The following is a 21,188-nucleotide window of genomic DNA, read 5'->3' on the forward strand; positions in this document are numbered from 1 at the left end:
TACAACGTATGCAACGCATCCAGTATTTTCGACGGAAACGTTTAGCGGATTTGCGACGGATCCGTCGAAATGCTGGATGCGTGGCATACGTTTGTCACCGTTTTTCAATTTTTTGACGCATCCGTTTTTTCGGCAAAAAAACGGATTTGCGACGTAATGCAGTTAACGCTAGTGTGAAACTAGCCTATTTCTCAGTGCGGTTAAAAAGCAGAGCTGAGGAATAAGTGCCGCCATTAAAAGGCGTATCGGCGGTTGTTAAGGGGTTAAATAAAGCAGCTTTGTTTTTGATACTTCCTGGTATTTGGCTTTGACAAAACTTTATTGACAGTCTTAGGAGCACATGACATGCGTTTGTAAGCCTAAGTGTATAGTTTCATGCAGACACCTGCAGAAAAAAAGCATTAACGCGCTGTATGAACACGGCCTTACAGATGAGTGGTCTAGTCCCTGCTGTCGCGGGTGGTCACTGGTCCGCTGACTGCCCCCCCCCTCCACTACCTCCGCCCCTGTGACATCTGCCTGGGTAGAACAAATGGGTGTGGCTAAGGGGTGTGGCCAAATCCATGTTTTTCCTGTCTTGTAAAAGTGGGGGGCGGTCTGGCTATAACTGGCCTATGGAAACTACGCTCCACCTGCCCCCTTCAGCGACATGACGTCATGAGAAAAGCTCCTCAAAACTGGACAGGATAAGACTCTCATGTCACACGGCGAGACAGGTGTTCTAACTCCCCCAAGTCTGAGGTACTACTAGTAGCTGACGTCACTACGTCTGCGTCCACAACCCAGAACCAGCCAATCACAGCACAGACGAGTAGTGTTGTGCACGACAGAGGGTGAACTGTGCTTTGTGAGATGTCACCAATCCCTGCAGCCTTCAGTGCTGCTTCTCGTATAATGCACCAATGAATGTTGGTCTCCGGAAACATGGCCGACACGGTTTTCTTCTTCGCCCTCACCAATGTGCTCTAATATCAGGTGACGGTTCTGCCTCTTGTGACCACCAGCCTGTGACAGCTGGGAGCCCGTCCCCTCCTCCTGTCTGGGGTGCGCTCCTCCTGTGTGGCTGAGTAGTGCTGCTCGGAGAAGGGGAAGTAAGTCGGGCACAGCTGGGGTGGGAATGGCGCAGCCTCTGTGCACTGATTTCTCTGGGGCAGGGTCCCACCTGGTCATGGGCACGCACATAGCAATACCAATGAGAGCTCCAGTGCCCGGAACGTGTCCTGAACCTGGTTATGGCTGATGGACAAGTCCTGCTGGAGCTTCTCTGTGGTAATGTGCAGCATGGGATGCTGGACTGAGTGTCACAAGTAACATGACAGGCATTACACCCTGGAATAACCTCTCCCTGCAGGGGCAGCACACAGGGCAGCGGGACGGTTACCTGCAGTCCCATGTAAAACCCAGAGACTACATTGGGATGTCACAAATTGTGGCGCTGGTTTCTCAGCCGCTGAGCCGTATATCACAGATGGGGCGTCAGGGCTCCGCTCAGCGTCCGCTGCTCTTTGTCAGGGCGTCTGCGCCTCATTGTAAGAGGTACGTCGCCCCAACAGAACGCCCTTATAACAGAGCTTGTCTGCAGGATTTTCCCTCTCCACCAGAAAATGTCTTTTTAAGACCTTATTCAGACTTTTTTTTTTCTTCAGACAAAAGAACTGACTGAATTTTCTTGTGCTTTTGCTCCACGTGTCCATTTTTACCATCAGCTTTTCATCTATTTTTCTTGAAAAAGAAACAAAATCTGAGCTTTTCCCATCCGTCAAACAGGAAAAAATGGACAGCACTTGGATGTGTACAGTTCATGTTTTACATGGACCCAAATATCAGAATGGGCAAGTCTGATCCCTGACTCATTTCAAAATTGGACATGTCTCTGTTTTGTTTTTTTGCAGACACATTCAGGCCCCAACTCATCAGGCATTTTCGATACATCACTTGATGACCAGTGCACTGAAGTGAGATGCATCAAATGAAAGGGGACCTGTCTGCAGGCTTTTGCTATGTAACTTGCAGACAGCAGGAGATAGTAGCTGAAACACAGATTTCACTTATTAGGCTGTGTGCTGTTGTTTACTTACAATGGAGGTTTTATAACCAGGACATTATCACTGCCAGGAGTGGTGCTCACATGAACAGTTGTCCAATCACATTCCCTCCTCTGATAGAAAGCTGTGGTGGGGGAAGCTTTCTGAGCACTGCTACATATAAACACTCTGATTATATCACTACTGCTACACCCAGTAAGCTAAGTGATACATCATTAGAATCAGGGTCTTTCCCCCTACATTATGTTGCTCTCAGATGAGGTAGCAAAAATTTGGTGACAGATTCTCTTTAGTTAAGAGATGTGCTCCTCTTAATGAATTTGGTGCATCCTACAGTTGCCTTGCGCCACCAGAAGAAATGTCGGGGGCTGGAGTACCATTCTGTTGTAATCTACCCCATTTTTTGCAAAAATTATGAATTTGTTGACTGTGATTGGACACACCCCTTCCCAGATAAAATCTGCCCATTCTTCAAAAATACAAAAAAATAGCCTTAACTCGCGTTCCCACAATGAGTATTTGGTGAGTTTTTGATTGTTCATCATCTATTAGGCAAAATAGATTACTTAGATCTCATATTTTAAATTAAGTGGCTTTGTTTTTAATGCTTCCTGGTATTTGGCTTTGACTATTATTTGGTCTATTAGTACAGTCATGTGCGGATTACATTATTTTTTAGGGCATTTCTATAAATTCAATCCGTTTTGCTGGAACTGTGAGAAGCTGCGATTTTTGCACAGCAACAAAAAATCATTGTGGGAACTTAACCTACAACAGGGAAAAAGACAAAAATAGACACAAGTGCAATCATGAATCTGTTCCTCTATAGCCTTACTTGGCGATGGGTCGATTAAGGTTTGGGCCACACAACAGTTTAGGTGCCCAAGTCTAATACAAGTTGAGCAACCGCCCCCAAAAAATAAATGCCGAATTCATCTGGATCTTCCGGTTATACATCTATTTTTAGATGTGTGCTGTTGAGAACAAAAATCCACAAGGTGTGTATTTTTTTTTATTTTCGATTGTCATGTTGTGGTCACATTGTCGTGTTTCAACATGACCATAGTTATTAGATGTGATGTTGCAATGTGACATTGCGATCACCATTTATCTAAAATGAAATATGAGTCTTTAAAAAAAAACAAAAAAAAAACCAAAACATCATTTGTGTTTATAGCGCCTAAGTGTTACCATAATAACAGACTGCAAATAAACCTGTTTAATTTATATTGATCTATCCATCCACACCGATCTGCTGGGATCAACTCTGGTAGCCATCAGATGTACACAGGGTGCAGTCAGACGGCCGTGTAGAGCGGATCGAGATCGGAACGCAGTGCATGGACTGGTCACGGCTCTCCTGACCCGAGCGTGACCGCTTCATATGTTTCTATGCAGCTATGTTTCTATCTGAGCATTGCTTTCCAGTCTCGGTCCAATCTATACGGCCGTCTGACTGTTCCCTAATGATAGCCCATTAGTATTTTTAAGCAAGCAGTGACTGATATATGTTTACATGTAGGAGTGCACAGTGTTATATGCCCATTATTACAGTCAGAAGTACACAGTTATAAATGCCCACAAACTTTTGTGATACTATGCCCATAGCTAGAGTCGGAGTCCTGGAGTCAGTGTCCATTTTGGTAGAGTCAGAGTTGGTATAAAATAGACAGACTCTGACTCCTAAAATATATAATGAATTGCGTACAGTAGTACAATGCAGAATGTGCTGTAAATGTTTTCATAAGAATTTGGGAAAGTTATAAAATGTCCTATAAATGTCTGTTCTGTTCCTGATCTAAGGATCTCGGTATCACGGGTTTACTGCAAAAGAGAAGATCTAGAAAACCGCAGCGTCTGATTTCTCCTACTTCTGCACTGAATAGAAGCACTTCACCTTCATATTAAACAGTGTAAATTTCTTTTAGCAGTGCAGAGGTTAATGTGCTCAGTTGAAAGCTCCTGGAGATTATAGGCTGTCAGCCATGCACTGTTAGCCACTCCCATCTCCTATATAATCTGGGCTCTGGCTAGCATGCATTGTCAGAGCTGGCTTATGCTGCATGGCTGGAGGTTGTTGGTGATTGTTATTGGAGAAGGTGTTTGGTGGATTTATCTGTGACTGTTGCTAGGTTTTGAGTATATGATAATTCCCTTTCTTCTCCTACTTTGGTTTAACCCCATCCTACACCCCCCTATGCATTCCTCTATTGTTTATGTGTGTATATTTCTATGATTGGTATTTTCCTTAATCACTGTTCGTATTACCTTGTTAGTCTGTTTGGTGTATTACAGTACACTACTACTCCCCTCTTCCCTAGGTGGGAGAAGGGTACAGGCTGAGGGCAGACTCAGGAGCTAAGGCAAGGTATGTGGCCCCGGCGTCTTCACCATCACAAGTAATGCGGGGAGCAGGGTGAGCTAGGGCACCCGTAGTGTTATGGACAGGGAAGGAGTCCCTAGTCATGAGACATTCGACGACAGTCGTGACACTTGGCTTTTAGTTGAGATGAATCTGTGCTTCACTTTATGTACATGCTCCGTAGTGAGGCAGTGCTGTGGAGTCGGGAGTCAGGGAAATTGAGGAATTGGAGTTGGAGTCAGAGGTTTGGCTTAGCGACTCCACACCCCTGACTATACCTGTAGCCCCTACAGACACTCCTTGTATATTACATATGTTTCTTTGTTTTCCTACATGGGCGGCATCCTCCATCTATTAGTTTTTGCATTATGAATATTTTACAAAACTAATAAAATGACTAAAACTTATTAATGCAGCCTATGACAGGCAATTATTACTGCAAATCCATAGATTTACCTAGTTACAATTTTCTGCAATCTCAGATTTGTCAAAGACTTCTGAATACCGCTCCACCTCCTTTCCATTACTGTTGTTTTTTCTCCATTTTATGTCTATTCTCTACTTGACTCTATACGTTGTGTGCTAATGTGCAGACCTCATGTCAACATGAAGAGAAGCTTGGTAACTGAGAATTATCATCTGGAACCAGAATTCAAGCCGCTGGTGGTAATAGAACTTGCTAAGGATGTACAAGAGGAAACCAAAAAATGGCTTGCGAAGAAAATAATGGATAAAAAGAAAGATGGCGGTAAATCCTTACTTGTATTGGTGTTCTCTTATTTATCCTTGAATGAGAAATGTGCATGCTGCTGTTTTTGTATAATGCCATCTAAGGGTATGTGCACACGATGCAGATTTAGTGCAGAATTGGTGCAGAACTGCAGCAGATTTTTCTGCTGCAGAAACGCTGCAGAACTGCACTGTGATTTACAGTACAATGTAAATCAATGGGAAAAAAAAAAAGCTGTGCACATGGTGCAGAAAAATCTGCGCAGAAACGCTGCAGATTTCAAAGAAGTGCACGTCGCTTCTTTTGTGCAGTTCTGCAGCGTTTCTGCTGCAGATTTTTCTGCACCATGTGCACAGCTTTTTTTTTTCCCATTGATTTACATTGTACTGCACAGAAACTGCACAGAAACTGCATAGAATCTGCACAGAAACTGCATAGAATCTGCATAGAATCTGCGCAGAAACTGCATAGAATCTGCATAGAATCTGCATAGAAACTGCACAGAAACTGCATAGAATCTGCGCAGAAACTGCATAGAAACTGCATAAAAACTGCATAGAAACTGCACAGAAACTGCATCAAATCTGCAGATGCAGATTTAGTGCAGAAAATTCTGCACCACATTTCCTACGTGTGCACATAGCCTTACTCAACAAGGCTTTACAAATGCGGGGATTACAAAGGAGTCAAAATTAGAGTTGTAGTTCCCAAACCATGATGTACTGTTAGGGTATGCCCATATTATGCTTCTTTGCAGCTTTTTTTTCCCTTAATCAAAAATCAGACTTGTGGGAACAATAACACTGCTTACAATATGTGCATTTTTATCCCATTTTCCTTGCGTTTTTAACCCATTTTTTGGAATGGATGAAAAACCGTGTGAAAATTGAGATGCTGCTTTTTGGCAAAAATGCAACGGGGCTCAAAATACAAGCAGAAAAAAAGACCACAGTAAAAATCTATTTGATTATGCTGGTACTGTAAAACAAGGGCTGTTAATGAAGTTGGCACTCCGTTCAGCTACCATGTATTTTTTTTCTATCCCAGGCATTAAAAATGACATCAAAACTGACAAGTGAGTGCCTTATGTTTTGTTATAGTCACTGCCTGCCACGTAAGTGAAATATTTGTATTCATGTGTAAAGTACATTACATAGACTACAATAACGTATGCTGTAAATTCCGGTATGGAATGGAGCACATCGGCACTGAAGCTAGTCAGGTCGCTGACTGCAGAATCGGCAGTCAATTTTACCACACACAAAAAAGCATAAAAAACCCCCCAAAAAACCAATTCCTGAATTGCTGGTTTTCTTTCTACCTCCCAAGAATCAAAATAGAAAGCAATCAAAATACATTACCTGACTGAAAACGGTACCAATAAAAACTCGTCCCACAAAAAACAAGCCGTCACATGACTATGTCTACAGAAGTAATGAAAAATATGGTGATGTAAAAACTAGTTTTTGCAATAAAAAGCATTTTTTAGTGTGTGACAGCAGCCAAACATAAAAAACTACATAAATCTGGTATCGCTGTAATCGCATCGGCTCAAAGAATAAAGTCACCTAATCACTCATACCGCATGAAAAAAAAAGAAAACCAATTCTTCCCCTGCTGTTGATTTTTTTCTTTCTGCCTTCCAAATATCGCAGTAAGGCTCGGCCCACATTTATTCTGTGCTGAGCGCTTACACCAGGGTTTCCATGTAAATCTCTGAAATATGTGATTCATATGGAAACCCCAGCGGAAGATTCCCTATAATGAGGCAGATGGAGGCACTGTGGACAGTTTGACCTGTGATCCAACGGTGTCCGTCTTTTTAGGATTGCATAAAAGTGCCGTCGGCCACAGTTTTGTGAACTTCTGAAAAAAAGGACACTGCGGAACAGAGGCGAGACGGAGTCCAGAGTAACTCTGCAGCCTATTTATAGTGAGTGCCTATCTCGTGGGGGGGTTCATCTGATTCAGGTCACTCAGAGATTTAGATACAAACCCCAAAATGATCAGTGTAGAGCGCCGGATAACTGTGATTCTAAATGTTATGTAAAATGTTCACATTAAAAGCATCAACTAAATCCACAAAAATAGCAAGTCCCCATTCAGGTCCATCATCTGTCAGTGGAAATATAGGGGGCTGATACTTTACGTTGGTAGTACAAAGGCTCCGTAAAACTCACCCGCCAAAAAGAAATCCAGCAAATTCTCCGCTCCCATGCCTAAACCACATTTAGCGTCCACATGTTTGGCAATTCTGTAGTGATGAGACCCCGCCTAGCATACGGGTGCATGTCTTTAGAAGCATGAGCTGGGCATAATGTACCGATCCCTAGAACTTACTGGTCACTACAATGGCAGTTTTTAATTTACTCAGTAACATCCACTGCTTCTTGTTTCTGGAAAACACTCATGGAGTCAAAATCATCACTATACCTGTAGATAAATTCCCAAAGGGGTATAATTTACAAAATGGTGTCACTTGAGAGGGGGGATTCTGCTCTTCTAGTACTACTTAGGGGCTCTGTATATGGAGTCTGAAAACTATTCTAGAAAACTCTGGGCTCCAGGAGGCAAATAGTGCGTCATCCCTCCCAGGTCTCTCCATATGGCTAAGCAGTACTGTACAGCAACATATAGGGTAATGCTACATTCAGCAGATATTGTGGGACACATTTTGGTGCCACGTTTACTCATTATTCCTTGTGAAAAAGTAAAATCTGGGGCTAAAGCAACATTTTTCTGGTTTCTTCACTGCACAATGATATAAAATTCTGTGACTCACCTGTGGTGTCAGTATGATCACTGCAACCCAGTGGGTCATGGCACCCGCAAACCATAACAGTAAAATGGGCACTTATAATATGGCACTCCTTTCCTTCTGAGCTTTAAACCGTGTTTGACCACATATGGGGTATTGGTGTACTTAGGAGAAATTGCACAACAAATTTTGGGATCCATTTTCTGCTATCCTTATGAAAATGAAAAAATTGGGGTTAAAACAACAGATTTTCACAGATCAACATTGTAAACTTCTTTAAGCAAGTGGGGTTCAAGGTGCTCACTACACATCTAGATAAATTCCATGGGAGGTCTAGTTTGCAAAATGGGGTCACTTGTGGGGTTTTTCCACTGTCTAGGAACATTAGGGGCTCTCCAAACATGGCATGACATTTGCACACAATTCCATCAAGTCTGTATTTCAAAACTTCACTCCTTCCTTACTGACGCCTGCCGTGTGCCAAACAGTAGTTTTCCTCCACATATGCGGTATTGGCATACTCAGGAGAAATTGCACAACAAATTGTATGGTGCAATTCCTCCTGTTACCCTTGTGAAAATTAAAAAAATCGGTGCAATAACTTTTTCTAGGATGTCCCTCCTGACAGCACCATGGAGGACGTCCTCCTCTTCCTTGCAGGGACAGGAAGCACACAAGAGGTTAAAAGGCCCATCCCCACCCTCATTCCCTTAGTGTTTTTCCTGTCCCTGCATGGAGGGACGCACAAGAGGATTCTTACCGGATGGGGCCCAGGGGGATCGGGCGGCTGGTCCAAACCTTCCCCCTGTTAAGAAGCCCTGGGCTGAAACCCTCCTGGGTGGGGGGCCCTCAGCCGCAGAGACCAGGGTGCGGATGATGCCCCTGGGTAGAGCCGCTTCCTCCCGCAGTGGAGGCTCTCGGCTCCGACGCCGGCCGGTATACAGCTCGGGAACTGGAAGTCAGGGGGAATACTGACGCACTTCCGGTGATGTCAGAGCGCCGGAGGTAAGAGGCCGGCGTGCGTTCCAGGAAGGAACGCAGAGACAGCGAGACAGGCAGCAGTGCTCTCCCTGGTTCTCGCATCATTCAGGGCACCAGCGTCAGAAGAGGATCATGGAGGAGCCAGGCAGGACTGAGCAGGACGAGGTAAGTACGCAGTGCGCAACCTGCTGACCTGGACAAGGGCGCTGACTGTTCCCTCTCTTGCATTATGCTGGATAAGGGACCCCCTGTCACTCCCCTACCCGTGCCCAAGGGACCATGAAAGGCTTCAGCAAAGTCTTAGAGTCCCTGTATGCCATTCAAAGCTACCTGATATATGTAGCAAGACTCTTTGTGACACATGTATGTCCAAGATCTTGAGGGAGGAACAGCCATCCCTTCTATCAGAAATGAGGTCTATGATCCGGGAAGAAGTTCAGTCTTCCATGTCCACCCTATCCGGCCCACAGCCCTATAGTCCTGGCCCTACTGCTAAAAGAGCCAGGTGGGAATTGAAGCTAAGCTCAGATGAGGTTTCCTATCTTCGGGAATCTGACCAGGAGGAGGGCAAAGTAATTTCAGAGGAACAGGAGCGAGGTGGAAGATACTTGTTCCTGTCGGAAGATACAGATGACCTGGTCCGAAAAGTAAGGGACACAATGCAGGTCGAGGAGGCTCCAGAATCACAGTCTAGCCAGGACTTAATGTTTGGGGCCCTTAGGGCACTAAAGCAACGGGTGTTCCCAGTGAATGACCACGCGCGAGCTATGGTCTTGGAAGAGTGGGAAGCAGCTGAGAAGCGCCTTCTGATGTCCCGCGACTTTCAGAAGTGGCTCCGTTTGATCCAGAGAACATTAAGATCTGGGAATAGGTGCCCAAGATTGATGTACCAGTGGCTAAGGTGGCCAGAAAGACTTCCATTCCCTTTGAGGATTCTTCTAGTTTAAAAGACTCTATGGATAGGAAGGCGGATAATCTGCTAAGACGAGCCTGGGAGTCATCAGAGGCCTTAATCAAGACAAATATAGCCACGACCTCAGTTGCTAGATCTATGTTTTTATGGATGGGGCAACTGGAGGAGCACTTGTCTAACAAGACCACCAAGGGAAGATATCTTAGCTTCCATTACTCTCATTAAGTCGGCTACAGCTTTTTTAGCCAAAGCATCTGCTGAATCAGTAAGATTCTCAGCCAGAAATAGCTCGCTTTCCAATGCGGCTCTCAGGGCTATCTGGTTGAAAACCTGGTCCAGGGATGGTGCTTCAAAAACAAGCTCTGCTCTCTTCCCTTTTCAGGGTTAAGAGTATTCGGCCCTGCACTAGATGATATTCTAGAAAAGGCGGCTGACAAAAAGAAGGGGTTCCCGGAAGACAAAAGTAGAAGGGAGCAGCCCTTTCGTAGGCCGGGCATCTCTAGGAAACAGCGTACAGGAAGGTCTTAAAGATGTCCCTACAGTGGTTCCCACTCTAGAGGCAGAAAGAGTAGAGGTTCCCTGTTCGGATGAGGTACAAGGTCCAGGAAACAATGACGCTGTTCGGATCGGGGGGCGACTCGAGCAGTTCTCAGAAATATGGTCTCAGGTCACTCAGAATCAATGGGTCATAAAGACCATATCAGAGGGCTATCAAATAGAATTTGCTTCTTCCCCTCAAGCGAGTCATCGCTCCCCTTACGGTAAAGCCAGACTCCCAAATATGGGCAGACTTGGTAGATCTAGCAAACTCAGCGGTTATAGTGCCAGTCCCCTGGGCAGAAATAGGCTTAGGGCACTATTCCTCTCTGTTTTCCATCATAAAACCATCAGGAGAGTTGTGCACAATTATAAACTTAAAACCCCTAAACGCCTGGGTCTCTTACAAGATATTCCGGATGAAGTCAGTCAGGTCCACGGTCCACCTAATAAACAAAATGCCCTAATGTGCACAATAGACTTGAAAAACGCCTACTATCAGGTTTCTGTCCGCCTGGCATCCCAAAGGTTCCTAAGAATTGAGGTGAGACTGCCAGATCGGGCCTGCCACTTTCAGTTTCAGTGTCTTCCATTTAATAATAATAATAATCTTTGTTTTTATATTTTGCTAACATATTCCGCAGCACTTTACAGTTTGCAGACATTTATCATCGCTGTCCCTGATAGGGCCAATCTAAATTCCCTATCAGTGTGTCTTTGGAATGTGGGAGGAAACCGGAGTGCTCAGAGGAAACCCACGCAAACACGGGAGAACATACAAACTCCTTGCAGATGTTGTCCTTGGTGGGATTTGAACCCAGGACTCCAGCGCTGCAAGGCTGCAGTGCTAACCACTGAGCCACCGTGCTGCCCTTCCATTTGGTTTAGAATCAGCTCCTCGAGTGTTCACCAAGCTAGTCTCAGAGATGTAGCCTTTCTAAGAAACCTGGGAATAATCCTCATACCATACCTGGACGACTTCCTCCTAGTGATGAATTCGGCGGAAGAACTCCAACAGCACAGAGGAAAATCCATAGCGGTTATGGAATCCCTCGGCTGGATCATAAACAGAAACAAATCAGACCTAACTCCAGCAAGAAAGAAAGTTTTTTTTTGGGAGTCCTGCTGGATTCCAGTCGCAGAACTTCCTTTTTGACCCTGGAGAAGCAAAAGACCCCGCGGAGCAGAGTAAAGGAGCTTATGAAAGGTCGTATCTCTATCAGGACCGTGATGCGAGTTTTGGGCCTCATGACTGCCTGTATCCCCTGCGTTCTCTGGGCTCCGTTTCATTCAAGAGTTTTACAGAGGGAGGTCATGGCTGTCTGGGATCGTCGCCAATCCTCCCTCGACAAGAAAATATTCTTATCCCCATCAGGCAAGAAGTCCCTACTATGGTGGATTCAATTAAGGAGCCTAAAAGAGGGTGTTCCTTGGATAACTTATCCATGTGTCACAATCACCACAGATGCCAGCAAGTGGGGATGGGGGGGCGCACCTGGTGGGAAGAATTCTCCAATGAGTGGTCAGTAGACATACAATCCAGCTCCTCCAATTACAGGAAACTGTATGCCATATGGGAAGCTCTAAGATAAAGCCAGGCCCAGCTGAGGGGCCGACACATCAAAATCCAATATGACGACGGTATCCTTCTTGCGCCATCAGGGAGGTACCAGACATCAAAGACTCCAGGAACTATCAGGAAAGATATTTTCCTGGGCAGAAAGAACAGTCTTATCTATAACAGCCATCCATTTAGAGGGATCCCAGAATGTAATTGCAGACTACCTGAGCAGACGAAAAATCTGGCCAACGGAATGGGAGCTAAACAAGGAGGTGTTCCAGGATCTGTGCCATCGCTGGGGCAGGCCACAGATAGATCTTGTTTGCGACCAGTAAGAATGCGAAGGCGGACAGGTTTTTCTCTCTGAACCCGTCAGACAAACCAGAGGGTGTAGAAGCGCTGAGTCAGAATTGGTGAAGATCCCTCTCTTATGCTTTTCCACCGATAGCTTTCATTCCAGCTGTCCTTAGGAAGATACAGGAAGATCGATCTAGAGTGATTGTGCCCTATTGACCAAAAAGGAGTTGGTTTCCACTTCTGGGGATTATGGCAGAAGAACACCCGGTGCTGCTGCCACAGAGGGAAGATCTTATCCACCAAGGTCCAGTCTTCCATCAGAATCTGGGGAGGCTTCATCTGTCAGCTTGGATCCTGAGCGGGACATCCTGAGGGCTCGGGGATTATCTGACCAGGTCATATCCACAATCCAATCCAGCCGAAAACCAGTTAAGTCCGCAATCTACTTTAAAATCTGGAAGAGGTTTTGTCTGGAGGGTGGCAGGTCTGACCTTTCCGGATATCCCAAGGGTCTTAGATTATCTGCAGGCGGGCTTTAATAAGGGGCTTAGACCCAGTACCCTAAAAGTCCAGATCTCAGCCTTTAGTACCTTCCTCGACTATTCCTTGGCTTCTCATCCATGGGTGATAAGATTTGTCAGGGCAATTCAGCGTCTGCACCCCACGATCAGGCGTTCAGTTCCCCCTTGGGACTTAAATTTAGTTCTTCGTTTCCTATGATCAGACCCTGTCATTTCTGGGGGTCAGATATCCATCTCGCATCTAACCATGAAGGTGGCATTCTTAGTGGCTAACACCACCGCAAAACGGATAGGCGAAATTCAGACCTTGTCCATTCGAAACCCATACCTCCGAATCTGGGATGGTCGGATAATCATGAAGTTAGACCCCTCCTTCCTTCCAAAAGTTGCGTCCAGTCAGAATTTAAATCAAGAGATTGTGCTTCCTTCATTCTGTGAAAACCCCTTGAACAAAAAAGAACGGGCCCTACATAACTTAGATGTTAGACAAGTGGTCATTGACTGCATTGAGGCCATACGCAGGTGGAGGCAGGATCAGAGTTTTTGTCCTGTTTGGGGGAAAAAATAAAGGGAAAAAAGCCTCCAAGTCCACCATCGCAAGGTATATTACTTCAGTGAGCTTATCAGTCGCAGGGCATTAGTTCCCTTGTAGGATTAACAGCCCACTCAACTCAAGCATTTTGAACTTCCTGGGCAGAGAGAGCGGGAGCATCAGTAAGCCAAATTTGTAGGGCTGCAACCTGGTCCAGGCTGGACACGTTTTGTAAACACTACAAACTAGACGTATTATCTAGCCAACAAACAGCCTTTGGGAGAATGGTTCCCCAGGCTGTGATCCCACCCTGAAAAGTTTCTTTGGTATTCTCCATTGTGCTGTCAGGAGGTTAGTCCTGGAAAATAGGGATTAGACCTACTGGTAATTATGTTTCCAGGAGTCCATCCTGACAGCATGGTTAGTTCCCTCCCTGATTATGTATGTCATATGTCGTAATATGATGTGTTTAATAAATGTGTTAAGTTGCATCATCCATGGTGTGATACTTGTTAAAACACTGAGGGAATAAGGGTGGGGAAGAGCCTTTTAACCTCTTGTGTGCTTCCCGTCCCTGCAAGGAGGAGGACATCCTCCATGGTGCTGTCAGGATGGACTCCTGGAAACATAATTACCAGTAGGTCTAATCCCTATTTTTGTGGCAAAAATTTGATTTTTTTTTTTTTTTTTTTTTTTTTAAATTTTCCCAGCTCAACATTAGACTTTTGTGAAGCACCATGTGGTTCAAAGTGCTCACCACAGAACTAGATACATTCCTTGAGCGGTCTATTTTTCAAAATGGGGTCACTTGTGGAGGGGTTCTACTATTTAGGCACACCAGGGTCTTTCAAAACGGAACATGGCATTCACTAATGTTTCCAGCAACGTTTGCGTTCAAAAAGTCAAATGGTGCTCCTTCCCTTTCCCTTCCTTTCCCCTTACCGTGCACCCAAACAGTAGTTTTACTCCACATATGGGGTGTCGGCGTACTCAGGTGAAATTGGACAACAACTTGTATGATGCAATTTCTCCTTTTATTCTTGTGAAAATAAAAATATTGGGGCTGAAAAAAAAATTTTGGGAAAAAATGTTTGTTTTTTTTCTTTTCACGGTTCAATGTTATAAATTTCTGTGAAGCACCTTGGGGGTTCAAGGTGCTCACCACACATCTAGATAAGTTCCTTGAGGGGTCTTTTAAGCACACCAGAGGTATCGGCGTGCTCAGAAGAAATTGAACAACAAATTTTTGGGTCCATTTTCTCCTGTTCCCCTGGTGAAAATAAAGAAATTTGGGTCTAAAGTAAAAATGTTGTTAATAAAAGTTAAATGTTAATTTTTTTTCCTTCCACATTCTATTAATTCCTGTGAAGCACCCGAAGGGTTAATAAACTTCTTGAATGTGGTTTTGAACACCTTGGGGGTGCAGTTTTTAGAATGGTGTCACTTTTGGGTATTTTCTGTCATATAGACCCCTCAAAGTCTCCAAGTGTGAGGTGGTCCCTAAAAAAAAAATGGTTTTGCAAATTTTGTTGGAAAAATGAGAAATCGCTGGTCAACTTTTAACCCTTATACCTTCCTAACAAAAAAAAAATATGTTTAAAATATTGTGGTCATGTAAAGTAGACATGTGGGAAATGTTACTTATTGACTATTTTGTGTGACACAACTCTCTGATTTAAGGGTTTAAAAATTAAAAGTTTGAAAATTGCTAAATTTTTTGCAAAATTTCCGATTTTTTTTCACAAATAAACGCAAGTCACATCAAATAAATTTTACAACTATCATTAAGTACTTCTTTTGGCCAGAAAAAAGACATTATGTGCACATACTTTGGTAGAGCAAGAAACTCGGATGCTCACCGGAAGCAAAAGGTGATAGTGATATATTAAGTTGATCAACAAGTGAGCAGCTGAAACTTATCATGTAATAGGCATTCTTATCAGACACTTATATTGTGTGTTTGATCTCTTAGCACTCCATTTTGCTTTGTTAATAAATGCTTTATACAAATCAATACAACATGCTGATTGCGCAGATACAGAGGCAGTGTACACCCTATCAGCTGCAGGAGTCCTAACTGATTTACTTAGCCAAGCTTTTGCAGAAATTACAGGGGACAAGGAGAACACAGCTTAATTTCTCAGATGCCGCAGTCAATAGGGGCACAGGCATCTAAGTGGTTAGACAAGGCAGTGAGCATTCTCTGTTCACCTATTGCTTCGTCTATGCATTGTCATGGGAGTAGTGACCTAACAAAGGTCCCTGTGGCTGCCATCTTAGTCTTTCTATTAGACCCAGTCAGAGCATTGTACTTAGAGGCATAATACACCGCAGTACCAATATATTGCATTGTATTATATGAATCAAACTAACCGTATTTACGTTCAACTCCCCAAGAGGGACTAAAATAAAAAAAATATTCACTTTATTTAAATATGTCACTTTATTTAACATTATTAAAAAGGAAAAAAAATGGAATAAAAAGCTATTAGAAAAATAATGTATACACCAAAGTGGTACCAATAAAAACATCAACCCATCCTGCAAAAAAACAAGCCCCTTATGACTCTTATGTGATGACGTAATGCTTCCCTCCCCCTCTACCCATCACCTTCTAAAAAGAAAAAAGTTTCACCATTAAATATAGCCCATAATGGTATCTCTTGGAGACTAGAGTAATGAAAAAACACAAAAAATCACTGTCCTCAAGGCTCAAAATAGCTGCGTTCTTAGCAGTTAGTAGTTCATCTTTGATGTTCATTGCAGTGCAGTCCAATCTGGTATAAACATGTAAGTAGATATACAACAGAACGGTGGCTCAGTGGTTAGCACTGTAACCTTGTAGTGCTGGCGTCCTGGGTCTAAATCCCACCAAGGACATTTTCTGCAAAGAGTTTGAATGTTCTCCCTCCTAAACTTTGCGAGAGTTTCTTCTCACCCTCCAAAGATATGCTGATAAGGAATCAAAAAATAAAGAAAAAGCAGACTTTAAAAAAAATGCACACAAAAGCAGTAAATATATATTGATTAATTTATATTATTCTTTTGAATTCGGAAGATACCCATCAGTGCCACCAGATCAGAACTGGCAGAAACCAGTGAGACCCAGCTACTACAATCCACTGTTGGATTGTGTAAAAAAAACAAAACATACTTTGAACATGGAAACAAGGCAAATCAACTAAATTGTGCCTGAAAACATAGGAACTGGTTTGCAGAAAAATGACAGCAAAGACTCTGGACTGATGAGTATAAATGTGAAATGGAAAGCTGTACAATAATGAGTGTTTGCAGGAAACAGTGAAGCAAGGTGGAGGTTTCTTGCAAGATGGAGTTGGGGATTTGGCCAGATTTCATGGTGTCCTCATTGCTGGGAAATATAAGGAGACTACATGGTGGCCCGATTCTAACGCATCGGGTATTCTAGAATATGCATGTCCACGTAGTATATAGCACAGCCCACGTAGTATATTGGTCAGCCACGTAGTATATTGCCCAGCTACGTAGTATATTGCCCAGTGACGTAGTATATTGCCCAGCCACGTAGTATATTGCCCAGCGATGTAGTATATTGCCCAGTGACGTAGTATACAGCACAGAGCCACGTAGTATATTGGTAGTATATTGCCCAGTGACGTAGTATATTGCCCAGTGACGTAGTATATCGCCCAGTGATGTAGTATATTGCCCAGTGACGTAGTATTCAGCACAGGTTAAAAAATAAACATACTCACCTTCCGATCCGAGGGCCCTTTGTAGTTCTAACATACTCACCATACTTGTAGTTCTGTCGCCTGTCGTCTTCCGGTCCCAGCCTGCTCGCGCATGGCCTGTGATGACGTCGCGGTCACATGACCGTGACGCCATGGCAGGTCCTGCTCGCGCAGGCGCGCAGGGCCTGTGATGACGTCGCGGTCACATGACTGTGACGTCACGGCAGGTCCTTTCCGCGCAGGCGCGTAGGACTTGCGATGACGTCGCGGTCACATGACTGTGACGTCATGGCAGGTCCTTCTGCCAGACCATCCGTGCCAACGGAACGTGGCGGTTGCATCGCGAGGAGCGGGAAAGGCGGCGTAGGTGAGTATATAATAATTTTTTATTATTTTTAACAGATGTTTTTACTATTGGCGCTGCATAGGCTGCGTCAATAGTAAAAAACTTGGTCACACAGGGTTAATAGCAGCGGTAACGGAGTGCGTTACCCGCGGCATAACTCGGTCCGTTACCGCCGGCATTAACACTGTGTGAGCGGTGAGCGGAGGGGTGTATGCGGGCGCCGGGCAGTGAGTGCGGGGAATAAGGAGCGGCCACTTTCTTCCGGACTGTGCGCGTCGCTGATTGGTCACGGCAGCCATGACAGGCAGCTGCCGAGACCAATCAGCAAACGAATAACCGTGACAGAAAGAAAGACAGACAGACAGAAAGACGGAAGTACCCCTTAGACAATTATATAGTAGATACTTACCCGTCATGCAATTCCATCAGGGGTGCGTCTGGCTTCAAACTTAACTTGCAACGCAACTACCCTAAACGTACAGTCAATGTAATTAAGAGCTATCTTTAGCGTAAGGAGTCCTGGAGATGATATATCCCCACAGAACCCTAGTCACAACATTGTCTATCTGGACAATCTGTTTGGAACAACCTTCCTGCTGAGTTCCTTTTAAAAATTACTTGCAAGTGTTCCTAGAAGAATTGATGCGATTTTGAAGACAAAAAGGGAGGTCACACTAAATATTGATCTGATTTAGATTTCTCTCTTGGTTCATTCACTTTGCATTTTGTTTATTCATAAAAATAAACTATTAACACTTCTATTTTGTAAAGCATTTTTGCTTTGCTGCATTTTTTCCACACCTGCCTAAAACGTTTGCATAGCCCTGCATATGTACATTTCTGCATATGTACATTTTTAGAAAGACTCAACATAACTTGCAATTTTTTATTTCAATCTGCTCATCCTGGTTTTAGGAGTCTAGTGGGAGGTATGTGCATAAAGAGATTGTGAAGCATTTATTGGTCAGGTTTTTACGGTTGTGGGGATACTAGATATGTGAATCTTATGTTGGGACTTAGTCTGGACTTGAGACTTGATTTACATTTGATCACCCATTTTTACGTTTTTTTTGCTCCATCTTTAACTGTTAGTGGGATTCTACACATGGGGCCGTTCTTATATATTATTGCTACTCCCTTCATTTGAAATGTAACCTTGACTTTTCCTGTGCTTGTATAAGGTGCCCAGCTGTTGATTAAACCGCTAGTGATCTCAGAAGAGGAGGAGAATATTTATGTCGTCGGAGCTTCCACCAGACGACTTCTTCTTGGAGCTGAGACTGCAGGATTTGTGAAGGAAAGTAACGATGGCACAATGAGACCTTTCTTATATAGCAACCGGGTGGAGTACAAAAATTTTCTGGGTAAGTTGTACATACTACAGTTATTCTGGTATGTAGCAATTGTACATGTTGAGGAATCCTCCCTCCACTCCTTAGTTATTCAGTTGAATTAGGTCTTCTTCATTCCTTAGATAGGAGAGTGAAAACAATCTTACTGTTGTGATGTGTTTATTTTTCACAGAATTTTACATTTTGTTGTTTTTTGGGGGGGTTCCAAATTTGTTTAAATGAGGGGCACAGTTCTTTGTCTTTTGATGTCTTCTGCTGATGTTAAAACTCAAATCCCATTATTGTTGGTGGTGTAACACTGAAATTATTATTATTATTATTATTATTATTATACATTTTTTATAGCGCCATTTATTCCATGGAGCTTTACATGTGAAAAGGGGGCAAGTATAGACAAATACAATAAACATGAGCAAAAATAAGGCACACAGGTACAGAAGGAGGGAGGACCCTGCCCGCAAGGTCTCACAGTCTGCAGGAATCATCTTATCTTACTAGCTGATTAGCCAGACACATTACAGGGAACACCAGCCATTGATCACAGACTTTTATAACTCATGCTATTTACTAGCTAATTAATCTTTTATTCCAGTATGGTGTTCTTAGACTGACTGGACTACCTGTTCTCACTGGTCTAGCACAGACCTGGGCAAAGTGCAGCCACAGACCGAGTCAGCCGAGGGGCTGAAAACAGTGACCCACGGTCCGCACGGTACCTGCCCGCTCGCTGTCTCCGCTGTCTATATCCACGCTGACTGCATTGGCAGGGGAGAGGCCTCCGGCCACCTCCTCCACCAATCCGCGTGTGAAACAGCTGACATAATGACGTCATTTCATCTTGTCAGCTGTGTGCTGCGGCGAGTTACTGCATCGGAAACACCGAGAGAGACAGGAACAGAAGCAGAGTGCCGGGGAACTGGAGCAAGGTGAGTAAGTGGTGGTGTTTTTTTTTTTTTTTTTAACTATTTATGTATATGGGATGTTTGGCTGCACATGGGGAGGCTATGTGATTCTTACTGTGGATATGGGGAGCCTATGTGGTTCTTACTGTGGATATGGGGTGACTACTGTCGTCTTACTGTGGACATGGGGAGGCTATGGGGGTCTTACTGTGGACATGGGGAGGCTATGGGGGTCGTACTGTGAACATGGAGAGACTATGGGGGTCTCATCATGGACATAGGGAGGCTATGGGGGTCTCATCATGGACATGGAGAGGCTATAGGGGTCTCATGGACATGGGAAAGCTATGGGGCTGATCATGGACATGGGGAGGTTATCGGGATCTCTTATGCTGGACATGGGGAGGCTGTGTGGGCCTCATATGCAGGACATGGGGAGGCTGTGTGGGCCTCATATGCCGGACATGAGGAGGCTGTGTGGGCCTCATGTGCTGGACATGGGGAGGCTGTGTGGGCTTCATATGTTGGGCATGGGGAGGCTGTGTGGGCCTCATATGCTGGACATGGGGAGTCTGTGTGGACCTCATATGTTGGGCATGGGGAGGCTGTGTGGGCCTCATATGCTGGACATGGGGAGGCTGTGTGGGCCTCATATGCTGGACATGGGAGGGTCCTGTGTGGAGCTCGTGCGATATAAAGAAGGGGCTGTATTTGGGTTCAAACAGTATGTAGAGGAATGTCAGCATACTTAACGTATTTTTCGGATTATAAGACACACTTTTTTTCCCCTAAATTTGGGGGGAGAATGGGGATGCGTCTTATAATGCGGATAAACCTTACCAGCTGCGGTGGAGCAGGGTCCCAGGGTCGCTGCTGGAGGAGGCAAGAGTGGAGTGTTGCTGCAGGCTGGGATGAGGGGGTGTTCGGATGTTTCGGCGCACCGCTGCGGGTGTTGGGGGCTCTGCCGACATTTTGTGAAAGCCCAGAGCCCCCCGCACTAACATGGTTTCCTATGCGGTGGACTCCGGGAAAATGGCTGCCGGGGGCAGCGCATGCGCAGATGGAGATCTAGGCACCAAAATCTCGGGAGATCTCTTTGACCGCTTACCAAGAACTTTTTTAGTGAAAGTTTAAATGACTTTCAAGACTGTGCACTAGCATCCTGTATACCTGCTGTGCGTTGGGCACAATTTCACCTGAGACAACTACAGTGGAAGATCCTGTCAGCACAAAAGTTGTTGAGAGGGAAAATTACACCTTTCAGTGGGCATGAGAGATTCCCTAATGTGGTGGACTGTAAGGGATCATTTGGCATCAGGGGTCCAGTTGTTAACGCTGGTGGAGGAAGTGATCATGACAGACGCAAGCTGTACGGGATGGGGTGCACATCTAGGGGCCCTCTCGGTACGGGGGTCCTGGTCCCCGCTAGTAAGAGATCAGACCTCGAATGTGAAAGAGTTGTGGGCCGTTGAAAAAGCCTCAAGACATTTTCTCCCTTTCCTTCAGGGTCACCATACCCGAGTCATGGAGGGGGTGGTTGCTTATTATATTAATGCACAATAGAGGCTTGTATGCGGCGCTGTTCACATGCTGTGGTGTCTGTTCACATTTAATGCATTTGGATAGCACCGGGCAGCC

General features: G+C 44.5%; 1 protein-coding gene across 1 annotated transcript in view; it reads left to right on the forward strand.

Annotated features, from left to right (window-relative positions):
- Window positions 1-942: 942 nt before the first annotated feature.
- The window catches only part of ANO10 (anoctamin 10), a 339,799-nt gene continuing 319,553 nt past the window's right edge, over window positions 943-21,188 (forward strand). The window contains exons 1-3 of the mRNA XM_077268987.1: window positions 943-1,091; window positions 5,001-5,155; window positions 18,478-18,660. Coding sequence (XP_077125102.1) covers window positions 5,014-5,155; window positions 18,478-18,660 — 325 coding nt within the window. The 5' untranslated portion in view covers window positions 943-1,091; window positions 5,001-5,013. The remainder of the gene's footprint in view (window positions 1,092-5,000; window positions 5,156-18,477; window positions 18,661-21,188) is intronic.

This window comes from Ranitomeya variabilis, chromosome 6 (assembly GCF_051348905.1).
Source record: "Ranitomeya variabilis isolate aRanVar5 chromosome 6, aRanVar5.hap1, whole genome shotgun sequence".
Taxonomy (NCBI): domain Eukaryota; kingdom Metazoa; phylum Chordata; class Amphibia; order Anura; family Dendrobatidae; genus Ranitomeya; species Ranitomeya variabilis.